Source organism: Acanthochromis polyacanthus, chromosome 23 (assembly GCF_021347895.1).
Source record: "Acanthochromis polyacanthus isolate Apoly-LR-REF ecotype Palm Island chromosome 23, KAUST_Apoly_ChrSc, whole genome shotgun sequence".
NCBI lineage: Eukaryota > Metazoa > Chordata > Actinopteri > Pomacentridae > Acanthochromis > Acanthochromis polyacanthus.
The window spans coordinates 10,460,852-10,481,376 of record NC_067135.1 but is presented as its reverse complement, the minus strand read 5'-3'; the positions used below and the strand labels follow the sequence as shown (position 1 = coordinate 10,481,376).

At 40.4% G+C, this 20,525-nt stretch overlaps 1 protein-coding gene across 1 annotated transcript in view; it reads left to right on the top strand.

Annotated features, from left to right (window-relative positions):
* LOC110949394 (protein tyrosine phosphatase receptor type D) overlaps positions 1–20,525 on the top strand; it is a 376,478-nt gene that overhangs the window by 335,866 nt on the left and 20,087 nt on the right. Inside the window, 24 exon segments of the mRNA XM_051944213.1 lie at positions 338–482; positions 2,156–2,374; positions 2,377–2,460; positions 3,337–3,530; positions 3,889–3,915; positions 4,318–4,401; positions 4,403–4,436; positions 4,906–4,942; positions 4,944–4,965; positions 4,967–5,020; positions 5,023–5,056; positions 5,059–5,264; positions 5,266–5,298; positions 5,300–5,344; positions 5,346–5,496; positions 5,944–5,946; positions 5,949–6,040; positions 6,129–6,385; positions 7,526–7,619; positions 9,612–9,821; positions 10,865–11,025; positions 13,001–13,012; positions 13,764–13,876; positions 16,395–16,492. Coding sequence (XP_051800173.1) covers positions 338–482; positions 2,156–2,374; positions 2,377–2,460; positions 3,337–3,530; positions 3,889–3,915; positions 4,318–4,401; positions 4,403–4,436; positions 4,906–4,942; positions 4,944–4,965; positions 4,967–5,020; positions 5,023–5,056; positions 5,059–5,264; positions 5,266–5,298; positions 5,300–5,344; positions 5,346–5,496; positions 5,944–5,946; positions 5,949–6,040; positions 6,129–6,385; positions 7,526–7,619; positions 9,612–9,821; positions 10,865–11,025; positions 13,001–13,012; positions 13,764–13,876; positions 16,395–16,492 — 2,409 coding nt within the window.

The following is a 20,525-nucleotide window of genomic DNA, read 5'->3' as shown; positions in this document are numbered from 1 at the left end:
TATTAATAGCCATATCATGAATTCATATTAGTCATAAGGTATTAGCAGTATGTTAGGTATGATGGCAAACTATTTTTGGTGTTTCTACAGTCATAAGTAGTTAATTTGTAGGTAAAGGGTTGTAACTATTATTTTTAACATTTCTCACTTTGGTGAGACACTAACGTTAAAGAAAGAGTGTCACTTTCACATTTAATTTGTGTATTGAAATAAATTCTTCTACTCGCTTTCTGACTTGTTTAACAGTTGAAAGTATCTTTATACTCATGCATTTTTACAAACTCCCTGTTTTATATATATATTTTTAAAAAGTGACACTGACAATCTTTCCTCACAGAAACGAATCAGCTTTGAGCCGACAACCACATACCTGCTGAAGGACTTGAAGCCGTTCACGACTTATACTTTTCGGCTGGCTGCTCGTAGCAAACATGGAGTCGGAGCTTACACCAGCGAGATCTCTGCAGAAACTCCACAGACACGTAGGTCTTCTTCCTTATCTGACAGAGTTTGTATTATTTGGGAAGGAACTCATTTTCAAATGCATTCTAAATATTTATACGCGTGCTGCAAAATCCAAAAAGTGACAAGAATGTCAGGAAGGTCCTACCCAGCACAGATAAAGTAAATGTAGTTGTTTTTTTTCTCCAAGTCCCTGATGCATTTGAAAATAGCAAAGATGTAAACATTGAATATAGTTACTAAGTGTTATGAAGGCTACCTGACCATGCACTATTCACTTTGAAAAGGTTGCATGGACAGTGTACCTGGGCTTTCTTGTGAAGTCAGGAGACAAGGTTTAAAAAAATATTACTCAACCTTTGTTGTGCAAAACAGTCTTGTCTTAAATGAATGATAAAGTATTGAATTATTTAAATGGATGCCCATATCTGTGTCTGTTTTTATGAATGAAAGGGCATGGCTGGCCTTTAGGAAACCTTGTCTCTTGACATTGCATGTCAGCCAAAAATAAAAGAACACAAACGTTTTGAGACTGAGCTTTCTATGTTTGCAAGAACCAATTTTCTGAACGTCAAAGGGACTTTCCCATGTCATGCTTATACTCAATTCAAATTAGAACAAGTTTTGCAGTTACACTATCATAGAAAGCTCAAAGCAAGTACTGTCTTTGTAGTTAGGGAGATTTCTGCCCAAAGACCTCAGATTTGTGGAACAAGGAACAAAAAATTGGCTTCTGTTGTTTATTACAAAATAAAGCTAAATCCAGCACAGTCTCATTTCAATTACCAATTACAGTTTTCCCATTAAAACAAAAATACAACCATGAGCTGCTGGACTTGACTTTGCACATCTAACATAGATCTGAGGGCTCTGGGAGACAATGGCAGAGATCAGGTGGGTATAAAACCTCAGAATTTTAAACTCTGCCCAGACGTATTTTCTGAGGTAAATGATGAAATGAATACAAGAGTGCATGCCAATGTTATCAGAATCTAATAAATCAGTCATGTCTCCTTGGGAAGTTCTCTGTTGTACAATCAGGCTTTTACCACAAACCAACAGGCTTCGGAAAGGTTGGTGACAAATACAACATTTTTCTATTTTAAACTAGTTGCAGCATCAACCTTTATGTTTTTGGATTGATGGTAACTGCTTGACAAATTTGTCTGAGTTATTAGTATATTTCTTTTTTGAATGGTTTATCTTAAATGAAGTCCTTTGAAATAGGTTGAGGGTTTGATTTAAGAATTAAGGGATCTAAGAAGTAGTGCACTAGGATGTGTGATTTTTGTTTTCCTTTGTTTTTGTAATTTATTTTTTCATGACAAAGGTAGGTCACATATGGTAAAGCTGTCCTTTTTCCCCCAATCAACACTTTCCATTCATCATTAGTCTGCGCACTTTTGTGTTTGTCTTTTGGTTTCATCTTTATTTGTGATGTTTCACTGATTTGTAATACTTTTTTTTTTGTTTACCCACATAAGTCATTGTGCTTGTTTCTCATTTGTGTCATTTTATTTTCCCTTTTCTTTTTCCTTGGTTTGGTCAATTCTACCATCATCACCCCAATCAAAACTGAAAACTGAAACATCTTTCAATAAACAAATCCAACTCAATGAATGGCCTCACCCAACAAAACAAAAAAAAAAAAAAAAAATCCTGCACTTGCTCCAAATCCCCCTGCAACAACCAGAACCTGCAGGCCCACCTCAAGAAGTCAAGTGCTCTAGCCCCACCTCCACTAACATCCTGGTAAGTTGGCGGCCACCCCCAGTGGAATTACAAAATGGAATCATAACGCAATACACCATCCACTACGCCGCAACTGAAGGGGAGGACACTACCGCTCGCCAAATCCCCAGCATCCCTCCGGAAATCACCGAGTACCTTCTGGAAAACTTGGAAAAATGGACAAGTACCGTGTGACAGTCACGGCTCATACAGATGTTGGAGCAGGACCGGAGAGCCTGCCACAGCTCATCCGCACAGAGGAGGATGGTATGTGTTCGCTCAAACAAAGCTCCAGCTGCAAATCCAGTCTACCCCTCTTAACCTACCCCACCAAATACTAACCACCTTGCCTATATCTACAATTCCCTCTTCTTTTCTACCCTCTCTGCCTGCTTCTAATATGACTGTCAGCACTTTTAGCCCCACTTTGGATATTTTTTATTTTTTTTCCGACAAAACTGTGATTTTTGGGATTTTTTTCATGCTGCTCAATTTCAACACATGGTATGGCATTTTCAGCTGCAGGCCTCCTACTTCCCGTCCCAACTGTCGCTTTTGAAACTGAAACTGCATTTTTTTGCTTCTTTTTCTTTGTTTTTGTTTTTAACGGAAGCATTTTATTGATCTAACTTTTTAAGGAACTTGCAAAAGGACAAGTTCTGGACAGTGGGAATAACAAAAGGTGGAAGAAATTTTTGAAGGCCATTTTTTATTTTTTGGTATTTTTCAATCCCATGTGGCTGTGTGACAGAATCATTTTTTCAATTTATTTTTTCCTTGCTCCATAGCCAAAATTCTTGCCGTGCTTCAAGCATACCAAAACTCTTGAAGCCCCCCTTTGGCTCCACTTTTCTATTTTGGCAAAACACATTTTTATTCCATGTTTTTAAAATCCACTCTGCCCATTTTTAATGTTTCAAGATTAGGTCAGTTGTCAGACCTGTTTTTGCTGTTGATTTTTCCCCCTTACCATTGTTGAAATATTGATGTCATGCAGTGCTTGTTGCAGTTTGCTGCACTTTTGTGATTTTTTGGGTCACTGCAGCATTTTGCGCTACAGCTCTGGGCAAGATTTAAAACAGAGGGTGAAGGGGTTCTCTATAATTTTGACCTTTTTTCTTCTATCCCATGGTGTTCCTCCAGTTCCTAGTGGGCCACCTCGTAAAGTTGAGGTGGAGGCTGTCAACTCCTCATCAATTAAAGTGATCTGGCGTTCACCGATGCCCACCAAGCAGCACGGTCAGATCCGAGGGTACCAGGTGCACTATGTCAGGATGGTTAATGGGGAGCCCACAGGACAGCCAGTCATCAAGGACATCCTGATTGATGATGCCCAGGTACAGCACCCCCTCACTCTGCCACCTCATCTCTCAGACACTAGTATCGTTTTCTCTCTTTTACCTTTACATGGGCTACAGCACAGCCTTTTATTTGGGTAGGATTTCTTTATTTTGAATTCAGTCATTAATAATTTTGTCACAATATAATTCAACTGGATACAAGCTTAATGAATTTATCTGTATACATGCACATGTAATGAAAATTGAGTATAAGCTATATTTTTTAAATAAGAAACTCATTTATTTGGTGGTTGCAAGTCAACTGTAGATTGCATATTTTCTGGCCTGTGATCAGTGTCTGGACTTGGCCTTATCTGTTGTCTCTTTTCTCTCCATGTTCTGATATCATAATCAGTGGGAATATGATGATTCAACTGAACATGTGAGTAGCTAAGCTTGACAAAGTTCCAATTCTGCTCTCCCCTGCTGTCATCTTCTGCATGAATTGCATGTTGTGCAAATATTTACCTCTTGTGCAATAGGAGTTTAGCTGATTAGCCTTATTTTACTAATAGCTTGAGCATCACCTGTCTTTACCTTTAAAACTCCTGTGGTACTTCTTCACCAAAATGCAAACACTGACCTTGATAGATTCAATTTCATTAGTCATTAGAGCATCCTATTTGGCATGTTAACAAAAGTACATTACCGTATGCTTGACATATGCCTCAGTTTTGAGTCCATGCTTTTTTTGAGATCACACCCCACTTCTATCGTTCTGCCTCCGTTTATCATGCAAATCACAAAATGAGTGTCCTGCAACTTAAGTCCTGCATCTTCACAGGAATGATCATCACAGAGCTGCAGGCTGAGACCACAATATTCAGTTACGGTGGCAGCCTACACGACAAAAGGCGACGGAGCGCGCAGGCAAACCCAAACTGATCACCACCACTGGCGCAGGTAACGTAACCATCGATTGCTGACCAACCTCCTGTGTTTCTGTGGCTAACATTAGTTCATGTAAAACTGGCAATTTCACTTTGCAAAACAGTGAAACTGCACCTAATAAGGGGAAAAAATACGATGCACTATGCTAAGCGCTATTCCCACTTGTCAGTGAGACGTGTAAAGTGTGAATGCTGATTGCTGTCTCGTTCAGAGCAATAACTCTTAGCCACTGGTATGACATGGCAATGCTGGAGGCACTAGAAATAATGGAAAGTGCAGTGAGAAAGAAAGAAAACAAGGTCACCCAAGTTCACTCTTTGTTTTCCACTTCTTTTGACAGTGTTATGTCACAGCCAAAAACACACATAGTCAGATGGTAGATTGATACTGTGAGTGCCTGTCTACTACAAATATGGTTAAAGAGGAACATGGTTTCTCCGTATGTATTACAAGTTGTCCTTTTCTCCATTGCCACTATTAGTTCCTGATAAACCTCGGCTTATGGTCAGTACAACCACATGGCACAGCTCTCCTCCAGTGGGCATCCCCCAGCAGTAACCCACGGGCCCCTGCAAGGCTATCGCCTTCGCTTTGGTTCCGGCAAGATGTGGATCCGCTGACTGTCATTGAGTTCCTGAACGAGAGAACCACTACACAACCAAAGAGATTCATAAGGGAGCCTCGTACAACTTTCCGCCTTTCAGCACGCACAAGTGGGGCTTTGTGAAGAGACAGTCAAAGAAGTCACAACGAATGAGGACGTTCCAAAGCGGCTACCCTCAGAGCATCACAGCTGAGGGGCGCCACCACCTCCACATTCAGGTCAGCTGGCAACCTGTTTATGCTGGCGGAGCGAAACGGCCAAATAGTGAAATTACGCTCTGCAGTATAAGGACATCAACAGCCCACGCAGGCCCCTCAGAACTCTTCATCACCGCCCCAGAATCAACAGTCATCCTGGATGGTCTTAGGGCAGATACCACTTATGATATTAAAATGTGTGCCTTCACCAGCAAGGGCTCTGGTCCCTATAGCCCAAGTGTCCAATTCAGGACACAGCCTGTGGATCAAGGTAGGACCAGTCCCTGAACTTTCTAAGCCTTTTCCCTCTATCTAAAAAAAAAACCTTTCCCTGTTTCAGCCCTTTTCAACCACAACAGCTTCCTCTGAAAGCCTCAAACGGCAGAAGTTTACAAAGTATGGACTCACCCGGAAGACTTTGGTATTAACAAGCTACCCTACCCTTAGTCCCTTTAATATAAGAATGATTTAACAAACTCACATGGAGTAAGTATGTATGTCTCTTTGTGTCTCGTCAGTTAAGCAAAAGTCAGTCATTAAATTTAAGAGTTGGTGTTGGTAAGAAGGTAAGAGGTAGTGTTGAGTTCAGCGTAGTACTACTTTCAGCCTGGTTTTGAAGGAGGCATTATCAGGTAAGAACTGGTGTGGGACCCTTGGTGGAAGAAACATAAAGGGATGTTTTGTGTCTAAATCACCTGCTCCCCCTTTCTTTTAGCAGTGTTTGCAAAAATTTTCACGTAAGAGCTGCCATGAAGACATCAGTGTTGCTGACATGGGAAATTCCTGACACCTACAACCCCGCTCAACCTTTCACTGTGAGTACTGTTGAGCTAAATACAATACACTCTACATAACACTAACATAGATGGGTGGTCGACATGAAACAAACTCATTTGCCAACAGATTCTCTACGACAATGGGCAAAGTGTGGAGGTGGATGGGAAGTTAACGCAGAAGCTGATCACCGGTCTTCAACCTGAGACACAGTACTCCTTCCTCCTGACTAATCGTGGAAACAGTGCCGGAGGTCTGCAGCATCGTGTGTCCACCATGACAGCCCCTGACATCCTCCGCACCAAGCCCTATCTGATCAGCAAAACCAACTCAGACGGGATGGTGACTGTGGAGCTGCCAACGGTGCAGACATCTGAGAGAGTAAGGTAAGCACAGACAGTCAACAGGTAATTTCTTGAATCTTGATGCTTTAAATCATGAGTTAAAAATCCTCCAAGTCAACTCCTTTTTTTTTTTTACAGTCAAATCAATGCAGTACTTTTAATTTGCTGTGTTATTGTGCAAAGTAACAAAGGAGCAATCAGATGTCTCATCAAAATTATCTCCAAGTTAATACACCAGCTTGGAGAGGCTTCGCTGAGTCAACTGTGAATATCCTGAAGCTGCATCTAATAATAATTTTACCTAATAATAATGTCTCTTTAGCTGGATATTTGATGTGAAGCTTTTGCTACTCGTCACTAATATCCACATTACTGATTATTGTTTCATTGTGAACAGAAATAAACAAGTGAACTTGATCGCTGACCTTGTCAGGGGTAATTCTTCCAAAACAGTAATTTATATTCATCCCTGCATTTCAGTGTAATATCCACTTCACCTCAGTCATTACACACTGGAGCTGCCCGACTCATTTAAGCACACTCTTCTAAGCCCTATAAAGTCTCTTATAGCCTTTCAACAAAGCCCAGGGTTGTGAGAAGGCCAAGGAGCACATCCGATTGCAGACTGAAGCTTCAAACCCATCTTGGGTTTTTGATCTTGCTGGATGCACTTGGCCCAGTGTCTCCCATGCCAGAGCTTAAGCTAATTAGTTTCCCATTAGCCTGCCACACTGCCATCCTGGCTAATGCTAGCTAGTGCAGTGGCCAACTAGGAAGCCCAACTGTGTTGGGAGGCTGTTATCTTTTTTGCCACCCTGATGAACGGCTGAAAATCCCTCTAATTCTGTATCTTTTCCGCATTCACAGAGGTCTTCTAATTAGCCCACGGGGGGCCTCAGTGAGGTGTAGCCATATCGCCTGACTTCTCTGAGCATGCTTGAATTAAACAAGAAAATGGGACTAATCAAGTGATAAAGAATCACATAACTTCATAAATGCACGATTATGGATCTTTTTTCATGCACCTCTGGTCAGTGGATTACACTCTAATACAAGCAGACATGAGAGGGACAAAGCAGTTCTGCATGTGACTGACCAGCAAATAAACTGGTGTCTTATATAAAGTGACTGTGGTTTCTGTCCTTGTCTTGAATGATAATGCGCTGTGTTTTACATTTCCAGGGGGTATTATATTGTAGTTGTACCTCTGAAGAAGCAACGCACTGGCAAGTTTTTCAAGCCGTGGGACAATCCAGATGAGATGAATTTAGAGGAGGTATGTTCAAATAATGATCTGCTTGTTATGATCCTAATAACAATGAATAGTAAAATACGGCAGGTAAAGCTCTTTTTTCTATTATTCAGTTGTTCGACTTAGCTTCTTCACAGGGCCTTCAGAACTGTGCGCACATACAACATTCTTTTCTCAAAATAAGAACGAAAAAATAAGCTGAGGCAGTTAAGAGGGCAGGAGGAACAGGAGATGAGTCTCGCTGATTGACGCAAATAGCTGCAGAGAGCACTGTTCATATGGAAATGAGAACATGAAGTAGCCATCAAGTGCACTGCAAACTCAACCCCCATCCCCACCTCCTCCTCCTCCTCTTTGTGTCTGTGGTAATTACCTGAAGAGCTGCATCAGGCCTTCATGTCTCTTCTCATTCCAGGCAAAGCTAGCCTCCTGCATATGCACAAAACACTTGACAACTTTTATATTTAGCCAGTTGAGACAATTCAGGAGCTCCTGTGCATTGCATGCATGACTAAATGTGTAAGCAAATGAAAGCTTTTATCACTATGTACTTCCAGCTGTGACTACATTTCAGGTATTCTTTCCTCTCAGATGGAGCATCACAGACAGAAAGCTACTGGTTCAATGCAGCTGATATTGTAGTTTTTCTTGTAAAAAAGAAAAAAAAAGTTGGAAAATGGAAACTTCTAAAACTCTCCCCTCTAGGTTACAACAATTCTAGCAGGGATTCCAGCTTGTAAATTTAACCCGCTTGAGAATTTTGAAATTCTGAGACTTTTAAATATTGATTTCTGTTGTATAAGCATCACAATATATCGTGTCTTGGAGCCTAAAAGAAAACACAACCATGTCTCATTTGGCATTGGCTTTGCAGCTCATGCCTACAGGCCCATGTCTGTAGCCTTGACCGATTGCCCAAAAGTCACCCCTCTGTCAGAATTTATTTGTTTGTCAATATTGGCACTCACCTTTTCACAACTTTTCCCAAGGGCGGCTAGATTTAGCCGTGTTGACAGGAGAGATGATTGAAGACATTATCGGGCAGCACCAACAGCCCCGCAGCCAAAACAGAGCACACACGAGAACGCACACACTCTAATGTGAATGACAAGCCACACAAAGCGATGCACAGATGCACGCACATGCAATCATCGGCGCACACGAGGCAAAGATATGCAGCCAGACGCCGAAACAACTAGCCGGGCCTTGATTAGCATAATTATCATCCACGCTTTGTACTAGAAATTTAAAGTGTGATGAAGCAGACTTGTATGAAGGGCACAGTGTTTCTTTCAGCCTGTTAGATGTGTTAGTGTTGACGGTTGGAAGAGAAAAGGTGGCACTGTTGGTTCTAATGCTAATTAGTAAAGTAGACCATAAAAGAGTTTTTATAAATGATATACAATAATTCCATTTCAAAGCTCAACTGGCAGGGACATTAGAAAAATATAGGAATGTTCCATTTTTTGAATAACCTCTGACAATATGTTTTTTCTTGTCAAAATAAAACTTTAAGCAATTTAATCATCATTTATACTCAATTTGCACATTTGTTAAAATTAAGGAGAAAAGTAATTAAAATACATGCAACTGTACAACGGATTTAATTTTTTTCCCCAGATTCTACGTGTCTCCCGCAAAAAAAATGTTTCTCATTGTATCAACAAGAAAAAAAAAATACAGCTATGAAAGTTTTGAATTAATTCAGCCTCTTTTTTTTTACTGTTTGAAGCTGTTGGATAATCCTCAGCTGTTTTATATGCTGGAAATTCACACAATCTTTTAATCTTGCCATCTTTTGTAGTCCAAAAACAGATGAAATAAGTCATTGATCTTTTCTGTAATGTTCTGCCTTTTGCAATCAGCATTTTCAGCTCAGCAATCAGACAAGAAAAAAAAAGTCAAGATAGACAGATTTGGTTTGTGTGGATTTGTTTTCATGTGTGTGCATGTGTGTGTGTCCTAGAACATGTCGCTGTGTGTTATCAACTGTCTGCTTCTTATTCCTCACTGTAGCTGCTGAAGGAGATAAACCGAACGAGCAGAGGCCTTCGGTTTCAGCGGCAGGCAGAACCTAAAGCCTATATCGCTGCTTACTACAAAGACCTGCCCAAAGACTTCACCCTGGGAGATGGCAAGATGTACGGGGACTTTGAAAACAAGCAACTCGAGACTGGCCAGGAATATATCTTCTTTGTGCTTGCGGTTCTGGAGATGTCTGAGAATGTAAGTCTGCAGTTTTTCTTGCACCATATAATCTGTTTCACCTTTATATGTCTCATGTTATCCTTGATTTGAACTTTAGACATTAACTTGTTTTCCTCCCTTGCCGGTGATTTCATGCTCTCCGTTTTGAAAACTGCTCGTTCCTAGACAGAAAGCGGTTAAATCTACTGCATCTTGGCGCAGGGTCAGAGTTTGCTTCTGGTCAGATGTGTTACTTTGAGCCCTTGTGAGGCTTTAACTTGAAAACTTAAAGCTGCAGCTGGCCTAAGGAGCTGACCCTTGCTGCTTCGGGGAGAGAAGCCCCTTAAGACCTTAGCTGATCGCAAGAATACCTCGATAACAGAGCTCCTCTTTAATTGCGTCCTACGTGCGGTCCACCTTATCTCCGCTGCTGCAGCTAGTGTGTGTGCGTGCATGTGTCTGTCTGGACGGGAGACCAGAAAGCCGCATTATTAGGCAGCTGCAGGCGAGATGATGGATTTGATGAGCTGCAGGGTCTATAGTGCAGCCTCACACTCTCTCCACTAACCCCGAGTTCAGGTAGAGCAGAAATGATAATGACGGACAGAGGGAAATCTCTAATTTGCCCACTGAAGCATATATTCTTTTCCCACAAGACCTTTTTTTTTTTTATCTTCACTTAGAATATGAAATGGCCAATCAAGGCTCCTGTATAGAAGAGATATTGAAGATAACTTTGATTGGTCAAACGGCGGCTTAGCAGAAACTACATGGAGAAACTTTGAATTGGCTTTCCATTTGCACTGTTGGTCACACTGCCTTTGTCAGAAGTCCCCTCTTAGATATGCTCCGTGGGGTAAATTAATTGAAATCTTGCAGTGCTGTTTTGAATATGCTGAACTCCTAAAATACATCTGGATCTAGAGTATCGTCCGGTATTCAAGTTCTGGATGTTAGGGTAAAGAAATCTTTTAATGTCTATGGAACAATTTGATGCATAGGGAGCCAGACGACAAATAAAATGATGAGAAGATGCTATTCTGTGAATGAATGTTGATCAATGATGCTTTATCCTCACTCAGATCATGTATGCAACCAGTCCGTACTCCGACCCGGTTGTTTCAGCCGACATCCCACCCCAGCCAGTCATCGATGAGGAGGAAGGTCTTATCTGGGTGGTGGGCCCTGTCCTGGCTGTCGTCTTCATCATATGCATCGTCATTGCCATCCTTCTTTACAAGAGGTGAGGATACTAAATGATAAAATGCACTTGGTCAGTGGACTACAATGTTGGCATGCATAGGGATGATGCAAGACAAGAGCTACATATGGTGTATTACTTATGTGTATTTAAAATTCATCTCATGTATTGCCACTCAACATTTATGTATAAATGTATAACCTTTCAATATTTAACATTCGTGAAGCCGACACACCACCTCACACACATCTTCAATTAGCACATTCGAATGCAGACACTAAATGCAAGATTTTAACTTAAAGCCTGAGGCGCATTGATCCTCAGACTATCCGTGACCCTTACTCTTGGCAAACTTTAAATCTCGTACGTGTAAATCCAAGCATGCAGCTACCCAAACTGTCAAGCCATCAAGCACAGGCGCCCACAATCCTTCACAGAGACACGTGCGTTGACTGAAAGTTAATCAGACACATCCCTCCACTCCCTGCAAACACACACTCGGAAAGCCACATAGCACTGTAGAAAACACTTAGTGTTCTGCACTTTCACACTGAATAAAAACAGCTTTTTTTTGCCTGAAACCGCCTAGTGGTAGTCAGACCTCATGCTGTCACTGCTCATCAGTCAAGCGTGGGAGTGGAGAGCTTTGACTATCTGCTGCATGTCACTGCATGTGTGTGCAGCTTTAGAAAGGCCCTGAGGCCCGGGCTAGCTTCCCAGCCCCTCCACTTTCTCACTACTACCCATTCCACTGGGGAACTCAGCTCTAGATCCCGACTTTGACCTCATGCCGCCTTCCCCCTGTTTTGCCAGGACACGCACACATGCCCCTCCTACATGCACACATCTATGCATCTTTCCCCCACTCATCCTTTGCTAGCTTGTCTCTGCTCACCTTTTATAAAAGTCAGATTTTCTACAGAGTTCATTCAATCAAATGTCCAGGCCTAAGCAGAATTTCACAGTAGTCCTCAAAGTGTAATTTTGGGAAGATTAGGAACTGAAGCGTCAGCACAAGCTAAAATCAGTAACAATATTGAAGACAAAAAAACATCAATACTATGAGTGTAATCTAAGAGGTTTATGGGTGCAGCTTTATTCTGGATTTTGCTTACGCCTTATTGTCCTTGGGACCCATTCATATCAAATTTTGGTTTGGATAATACAAAGGTGAACTGAAAGTGAACTGCATACGCGGTGGGCTTCGCTGTTTCCATTTGTGGCAGGCAGATTTACACATCGATTACCAAGCCTGTGTCACCCCCACGTTAGAGAACATTCAGCGCATATCCAGGAGATATTTCTCCTGTCAGGATCAATTTTTATGTGACAGCACTCTTCTCTTGTGCAAAACAAAAGGGAAACAGACATGTTCTGGGATCACCACGTACAGCTTCATCAGAGAGAAACAAATCAGAGTAAACTGAGCTCCTACAAGTGTAATAATTGTAGTCAGGTCATGTCTACTACCAGGCTAATGGATTTTTTTTTTTTTAAAAAGCATACATTTTAACGTTATGTACTTAATTTATGCACATTCATTCAAAATCATGATCGCATGAGTTGATGGCATTTAAAACACACATTCATGAATCCTGAACATGCATAATTTGTGATTTTAATAAATGCAACAGTGGTAGGCAGGAAAACAGGAAAAGACAGACACAGCAATTAAGAGTCAAGAGATGACTTTTATGCCTGAACAAGAAGCAATCAGCTGAAACTGCTTGAAATAGCAGATATACAATGTACAAATCTTGGATGCACCTGGGAAACTGTAGTATTTGAAACAAAGAACCCCAAGGCTGCATAATTGAGCATAATCTCTGAAGTGAAGCATCACTAATCTTGCACGCCAAGCAAAACTGAGATATGATTGGTATCGTTTGTCTCTTACGCAAGCCTGTCATTCAGATATTCTAAAGAAAAGTTTCTGAAATTCTCCATTATATAAAGCCGAGGGTCTTACCACCTAATGTTCTGTTGATATTTCTTTCCTTGCCGACCAATGGAGCAGCAAACCAGACAGGTAAGCGTGAGAAAGAAGCAGAAATCCAACAGTTCCCTTCAAACCCCCTTTATTTCTCCTTGGACTGTACATGTTGTATCTCAGCGTATAGAATGTGGTCTCTCAGTGGAGTTCGATTGTAAAATCAAAGCACAAATTTATTTTCCTTTTCGAGTATTAATAAATTCTGAAATCATAATGCTGCATAAACACCAAATTACATTTTAAATTGACTGTTATGAATAAAAAAAAAAACTGCATTCCCATGTATGAGAAATTGTGCATTTAAAAACCTGAATTCAAAATACTGAAAAATATACCTAAAGTAAAGAGAATGGCATAAATAAGTATTCTCCACAACATAATACAATGCAGTACAATAGCCCTGCAGTAAATACACAGTGGCAGATTACAAAAGAATGCACTCAAATACCACCCCTAACTACAGCTTCCAAATTACTATAAAGCTGAAGCCACATGCTATCTGACGTTGTCATTGAAAAGTGAACATTAAGCTTCACTAGGGGTAGTATTTACTGGCTAAAGGCTATTGCACTGGATGGCATTATACTGTAAAGTGATGATGCTATTTAGCCCACCCCCTATGGCCCTATGTACTGAAAGAATGCAGCCCTGTCACCTCCTTAATTACACAGCTGTCTTCATTATTCACAAGACCACAAGGCAAGCTTTGAGGTTGCGCAAGTAGAATTAAAGAGTGCAAAACAGAAAACTATTTAGACGTAATTAAAATCTGCCATTTGTTCTACAGAAAAAGAGCAGAATCTGAAGCTAGAAAAGGTAGTCTCCCCAACAGCAAGGAAATGCCGCTTCATCATCCCACTGACCCTGTTGAACTACGACGTCTCAACTTCCAAACGCCCGGTGAGTAATCCAAGCGAAGCCAAATGTAAGATCCAAAGTGAATTTACTACTGAATATGCATGTGAAAAAGGATGCTACTGGTTGCTCGCTTTAGGGAAAAAAAATGCACAATTTGCTAATGCTTTTTCATTTGAAACCTCTGCTGCCACTGAAACCCTGAACAGTCATCTATGCAGTTGGACTGGCACTAATCAAGCGAGCAGTTTGTAGGTAGATAGTGGACAGGTGCTTCGAGGAGGCACGGAGGGTCAAAACTGACACAGGCCTCCCTGGAGACGCTTCTTGGTGGAAAATGAAGAGGCGGAAATGCAAGGTTGACATTTTCATGGCATCTGTCATCTTCCTCCTGCACCTGGGTTATCCAGGTCATCAAGACTTGTCATGCTTACTCTGAATACTACAGTCCCACTCGGGTGACGTAGTGCTGCGGCAAGGTGTGGGAAACACTAAATGCATCGCGGCTACGGGTTTCAATCTGTATGCACGGCAGCCGATAGCGCAGAGAAAGTGGTGACAAGCTACAAACACTCATGTTTACTAGCTCTGACCCTTAGTGCTGAGGTGATTGGTCAGTGGTCATGCCTCGGCTCAGTCATGCGGCCGCATTCTCGCCTTGGGAAAAGATGGGAGTCACAGTCCATTTATCACCTGGAAAGGCGGTATGCATCTTTGCCCCTGTCCTGGCCCAGAGTGACACACTTAACTGCCGTTTGAGTTCCTCTGGCACCCACTGCTTTGGGACACGCGTTTCGGAGACTGCCAATAATGTTGTAATATCAAAGCCATATTTTTCAGGTCAGCTAGTATGAAAGGAGGATGAATTATCCCTGCAGGCTCATTTTTGCAAAAGATTATGCATATTTATGATAGCTCTTCAATGATTTTAGGACCATTACAGACTGTTTCATCCTAGCAGAGGGGTATTTTTCCTTTTGGCTCGGAGTGATCTCAACCATCCTTCCACTATTTCACTCGCCTCTTAAGCCATCATTTTTCCCCCCAACAACCTTTCTGAGAGCTGGTATCTTGGCTCTCTCGCTGCTCAAAAAGGACCAATCATTTTTTTTTCCCTACCACCCGACCACTTTCTCTCAAGTCCCGAAGCGCTTGTACATTAGACCACCTCTCTCCCCTACTCTCTCTTCCCTTCCTTTCACGTCTTTACACCCTCAATGGACATTTTCATCTTAAGGATGCTTGATGTTTGAGCGACAGCGTGTTGGAAAAGGTACTTCCATTGTCCCCCACTGGTGGAAATGGATTTTGAGTTGTGGGCTGCAATAGAAACTGGCTTTGCCGTCTTTCAGAGAGACGCGAGAGTGGGTGGGAAAACAGCGCAGCTTCCATTAGCTAATGCCCACTTGTGCCAGAAACCAAAATGAAACATCACCTCGGTAGAGAGAGCGTGCGTCACCCAACCGATGTGTCAAAGTGGCACATGAATCTTAAGGTGCAAATCTTTGGTCATAGGCTGACTTGTGGCAGCATAAACAAAAAGGCAGCTAACATCTGCTTTAAAGCTTTTTCCTCGATCGACATCCAAACAACTTTGTTAATCCTACATTATTAAAGCAAAGCAAGCGTAACTGAAAGCTGAAGTTTCATTCTGCAGACTGCAAGTAGTGCATTTCAGGTTAAAAAGATTGGCAAATAATATCCAGTGGTTGCTCAGCTCTACTTTGAGATGCTACAATTTTAATCCCCTGTACGCTTTCCTATTTCCATAAAATAAGCATGGCATAGCAAAGCTTCTAGCATGGTGATTTGTTTGTTACTAATGAATGTCCCATTTAGACGACACATAATCATTCAGCTACTTCTTGTCACATTTCTACTTTCCTTTTGTGAAGAAAATAGTCATCACATTGCTATGACGTCTGCAATGTACTTAATTCCACCGCCGTTTCCTCCACAGGTTCAGGTGCGCCCAGTCACCCCAGTAACCTCCATTTGTCAAGTTAGTTGGTCTCGATTATGCATTTGACATGATTTGTTTTTGATTTTTTCAGCTTCAATTCACTCCTTTTTTTTCCCTGCCAAGTCTTGTATTTCCATCCCCATCTAATCCATCTGGTGTTAATGCTATATCATCACAGGAGGCGGAGTTTGAAAATGACAGCCTGAAATCATGTCATCACTCAAAGCAGACGTCAACATCTGGCCTAACATTGAATGTCTTTCTTTTTAATTTGTTTTGTTGGGATGTTTGTTTGTGTCTGTGCTTTACTGTCATGCTAACTCTCCGCTGCAGCATTTTGTGTGAATAACGTTCTTCTCTCTCAATAGGGAGAGTCCCAGTGGGGCAAGTGTTGCTCGATGACTTCTCATTGGCTTCTGTGTCCATATATTCTCTTTACAAGCATGGTCACTGCTTTGAGTGAACAAACTGGCCTAACAAGATCCACTCTTCCATTCCTCCCTGTTATAACCACATGCTGCTTATCTAATGATTTGCTTGTGCTTGGGTGATGCCGTCATGCCAGACTGGTGACTGACCTTCAGTCCATCTATTTGACAGGCATGGCTAGTCACCCTCCAATCCCCGTCATGGACTTAGCAGATCATCTAGAGCGCCTGAAAGCCAATGACAACCTCAAGTTTTCACAGGAATATGAGGTGAGTGTCAGAAAAGTCTTGGTGTTTACTAAAGTGCATGCACCTGATGCTCAAATAAACTACAAAATTAAATTAATGTGACAGAAAATTTCAAAATACCATCGCTATTTCATATATTGGCCAAATTGCACAGTTTTACAGTTAATGCTATTTCCCTAGAAGCCTTAATCCTGTCATCATATCCCCATTCCAGCTGCACAGAAACATGTCAACAAAGCCCAATAGAGGAGTGGAAAACTAATTTATTTGAATATGTATTTCATATTAATGGAGATTTAAAGACAACTCCTTGTACATTATTTTTCACTGCAGGATGTGTGATGCATCAAAACAGGAGACCTAACATTCATATTAGCCCCATTCCAATTCAGGCTTTAATGCTATTGTGTCTGCTGGCTGACCGACATGACTTCCTCAGACAACTGAATGAAACAGAGGCCAAAATTAATGATGTATACTACACTATTAAAATGTCAGGATGACAGCCACAACTTACATCACTTTAGGATTTAAAGGTGAATTCCATGTTGATCAGTGAATATATTGTTAATGCATGAAATAGCGCTATTGTGATGAAAAGCAAAAGACTAAAAAAGGCTTTTGTGGTGCTATCAGAGGCAGCAGTACACCTCCCATTAGGAATTAATTGGATACAGAGCAAACTTAAATGCAGTATATTTTATCTATATATTGATTCATCAATATCTCTATCATTTTCTTCCTCTCTCTATATATAAATATATGCTCACTGTTTATACTTGAAAACTCCAGTGCCCTACTGCTTACCTAATAGCAGTGACTAATGCACCAAGGAGATTTCAAAGGGTTTGCTTTATTGACACAAATTATATCCACTCAATATCTGAAGTCTCAATCTCTGGAGTGTACAGTCACTATATTAAAACTCATCATGGGACAAAGTTAAAATATTCTCGTCTGTATCATCTGATTAGGCCTGTAAATGTAAACATCTCAAAACCTTACTGACTCCTCAGACAGTGTCATGTTTCCTGCATATCTGCATTGCTACGTAGGTGAAATTATTTTTTTGCAGAACACTCGTGAACACTGACAAAACATGCAAGCAGGAGATCCTCTCTGCGCGTGATATGAATGGCTACCTTTTCTCTGCCCATTTCTCTCTACGGGTCCTTCAGCAACTCCAAAATCTATGAGGTCATCGTACGGGTGTCTGCCAAGCTGCCCAATCATTACTGCAGCTTAAGTACATTGAATTCCAATTTCATAGTGCTTACTCGAGAGCAGTGGAAAGCAATTTTGTGAGCACAATGAAATAAAGATTTTTATTATGAGCAATGTTGCAGCCCACTGTTTCAACATATTTTGATAAAATATCAGGCTTAGGCAGTGGTTTGTCTCCTACATATTGCTGCTTGGGTGATTTCTGCAGAAAAAAGAACTCAGTGCTGAAATGTATTCATGCTGAGCTTATGTGCTCTTAAATACCTCTTAATATTTAACTGCATGGTCAGAGAAGGTATATAAAATGTGCTATTATTAAAATAGTCCAGAAGTGAAAAATAAAGCTGATTTACATGCATTTATTGTTCATATAAATTTCTCTAAATAAATCATAAATGCGTGATTCTAGGCAGATTTTTCTGGCGATTATAACAAAGGTCAATGAGGCTGCTTAGTGTTCTGCTGCATTTGTATTACCTTCAGTGGAGATTAACTCATAAAACCATCTGTTGTCATTAATAACACAAACACAATATCTTTGGCGTAATGTGAAAAGGAATGTTGTTTTTCGTGTCTTTTTATTTCCCTTTGTGATATCATATTTTATAGTTCATTTATCAGTCATGAGGGACCTCTATCAGTCCCTACTTTACAAAGTTGAATGAGGGCTTAGGTAGGAAATTGAACTAGTCTCCAGTGTGGTATTCTAGTATGTGCCATAAAGTACTGCTAATCAAATGAGCACACAAGCATTTCCTCTGTGACCAATTCCAACTACATCCTTTCGTGAATTTAATCATTTAGATGTTGCGGCGACTCCACACCAAAGACGACACATTGTTCACATAGTTCTTATAAGTAGAAGATCCACTTTCAAGTTGACTGAAGACTGAAATGGCTGTCGACACCAACATCCTGTTTTAAAAGCTACTCACAAGTAGTGCTGTGCAGATCGATCCCGAAATATCTATAACTTCTGATCCCAGTGCTTCTGTTCTAGCATTGATTATTATATTAAGAGATCGATGCATAAACTCGAGGTAAATGTTTATTTTATCATCAACAAGGGACAGAGTAGAAAATGAGAACGTTACCCTGAGATTCAAGTCTAAATAATACTCAGCTGATAAAATACTTCTCCTTTTTCCTTGTGATAGCCACATGTGAACTTTAGCTCTGTAAATGCATTAGTCACTGAAGCTAGAAGAAAGGTGCTGCAAGGGCGAAACATACTTCTATCAATGAGTCCATTGGCAGTTACAGTAAGAAAACGTGGAGCTCAGGTTTATCTCCGACCATGAGACAGTGATTCACGTCCATTCAGTTTCTGTGTCGATGTTCAAACAACGGGAATTCCCAGCCTTCTTACAACTGCAACGATGTTGTTTTTCTTCCTTTAAGAAATGGATATAAATAAGTATAGCAGCAAATTGAATAAAGTTATGAAGTGAGTAATGGAATAAATAAAAACGCTGTATAAAGATCAGGGTTGCACTTCGAGTTCAGCCTGGAGTGAGATCTGCGTCCTTGGGATCATCTCATCTATTCAATAAAATATTTCTCAGTTGTATGATTATTTTCAAAGCTGGTGATGCTGAAGTGGCTGTTTTACTGCCAATGCACGGTAAATCTTAACAACAAAATGCATCTTTTTTAAATTTTTTAAATAATCAACAAGCCTTACTTGACTCAATCTAGGTCTATGAGCATCCAATGATGTCTCCGTTGTTTTAACTGACAGATTATTAGCTCATTTCTACATATATTATGCAAATTATTTATCTATTTCATCATGCTTTTCACTGAGATTTTCTTTTAATTTGAATAACATGGCTTGCAATATAAAACAGCAAGTCAATGTAAGCTTGAATCTTCTCTTTTTCTGCAGTATCTTGTGTGTTTTGAGAGGCTCCATGCATTCTTGTAGCTAAAGCAACATAACATTTAGCATACAGTGCAGTGTAGCTTGATTAATCACTTTGCCTTGGTGTAACCCTCACAAGAAATAAAAATGGTTATTGGCTAGTTTTAATTTTACTTTTCTAAACACATTAAGATTTTTGCACTCAAGCAATGGTACAAGTCCGGGTTATTATTTGGTAATTGCAAAGAATTCAACTATTCAAGTACTTCAGCTTTCAAGAGACAATCATAATTTCCTACTTGACTCAATAACCACAGACATGTTTCTTTAAAAGCATGACATAATTCCTGTTCACAACTTGCCAAAAGAAGAAAAAGTGTTATTTTACACCTGCATAATGAGCTGTATTGTGTAATTTCTTACCTTGTAATGCAAAACATGATTAAATGTATGCAAAACCATTTCCTACAACAGTTCAAAAACTACTTGATGCTCTCATAATGCAGCCAATGTCTCAGAAAGAAACGTTTTCCTCTTAAAAGTCAAAGAAGTGACTGCATGTGCTGGTTTTGTGCTCAAGCGACCACCTGCAAGTGTATTTGACATTATTTGACCTTGAGGGGAAGCTATATTCATGCATGAGTAACTATCATTTGATCAATATTTCACAAGCTTTCTGCATCCTTGTTTTGTACACCTGAGGAGGTAAAACAGGAGAAACTCTATATTGTGCATGACGGTAACACATAATACATAGTTCCAGTCTTTCCTTTCCAGCAAATGTGCCATTAGAGTAGAAAAATGCCAAAATAGATTCTAGGACAAAAATGACACACGGGATGCAGAAGACTGAAATATTTATCAAAAGGTTTTGCTTTTATAAACTGCCTTCCTTTTTAACAATTGGCAAACAAAACTCTGGTTAATGTCTGGAGAACTACAATCAAGTATGGATTTAAGTTTCAA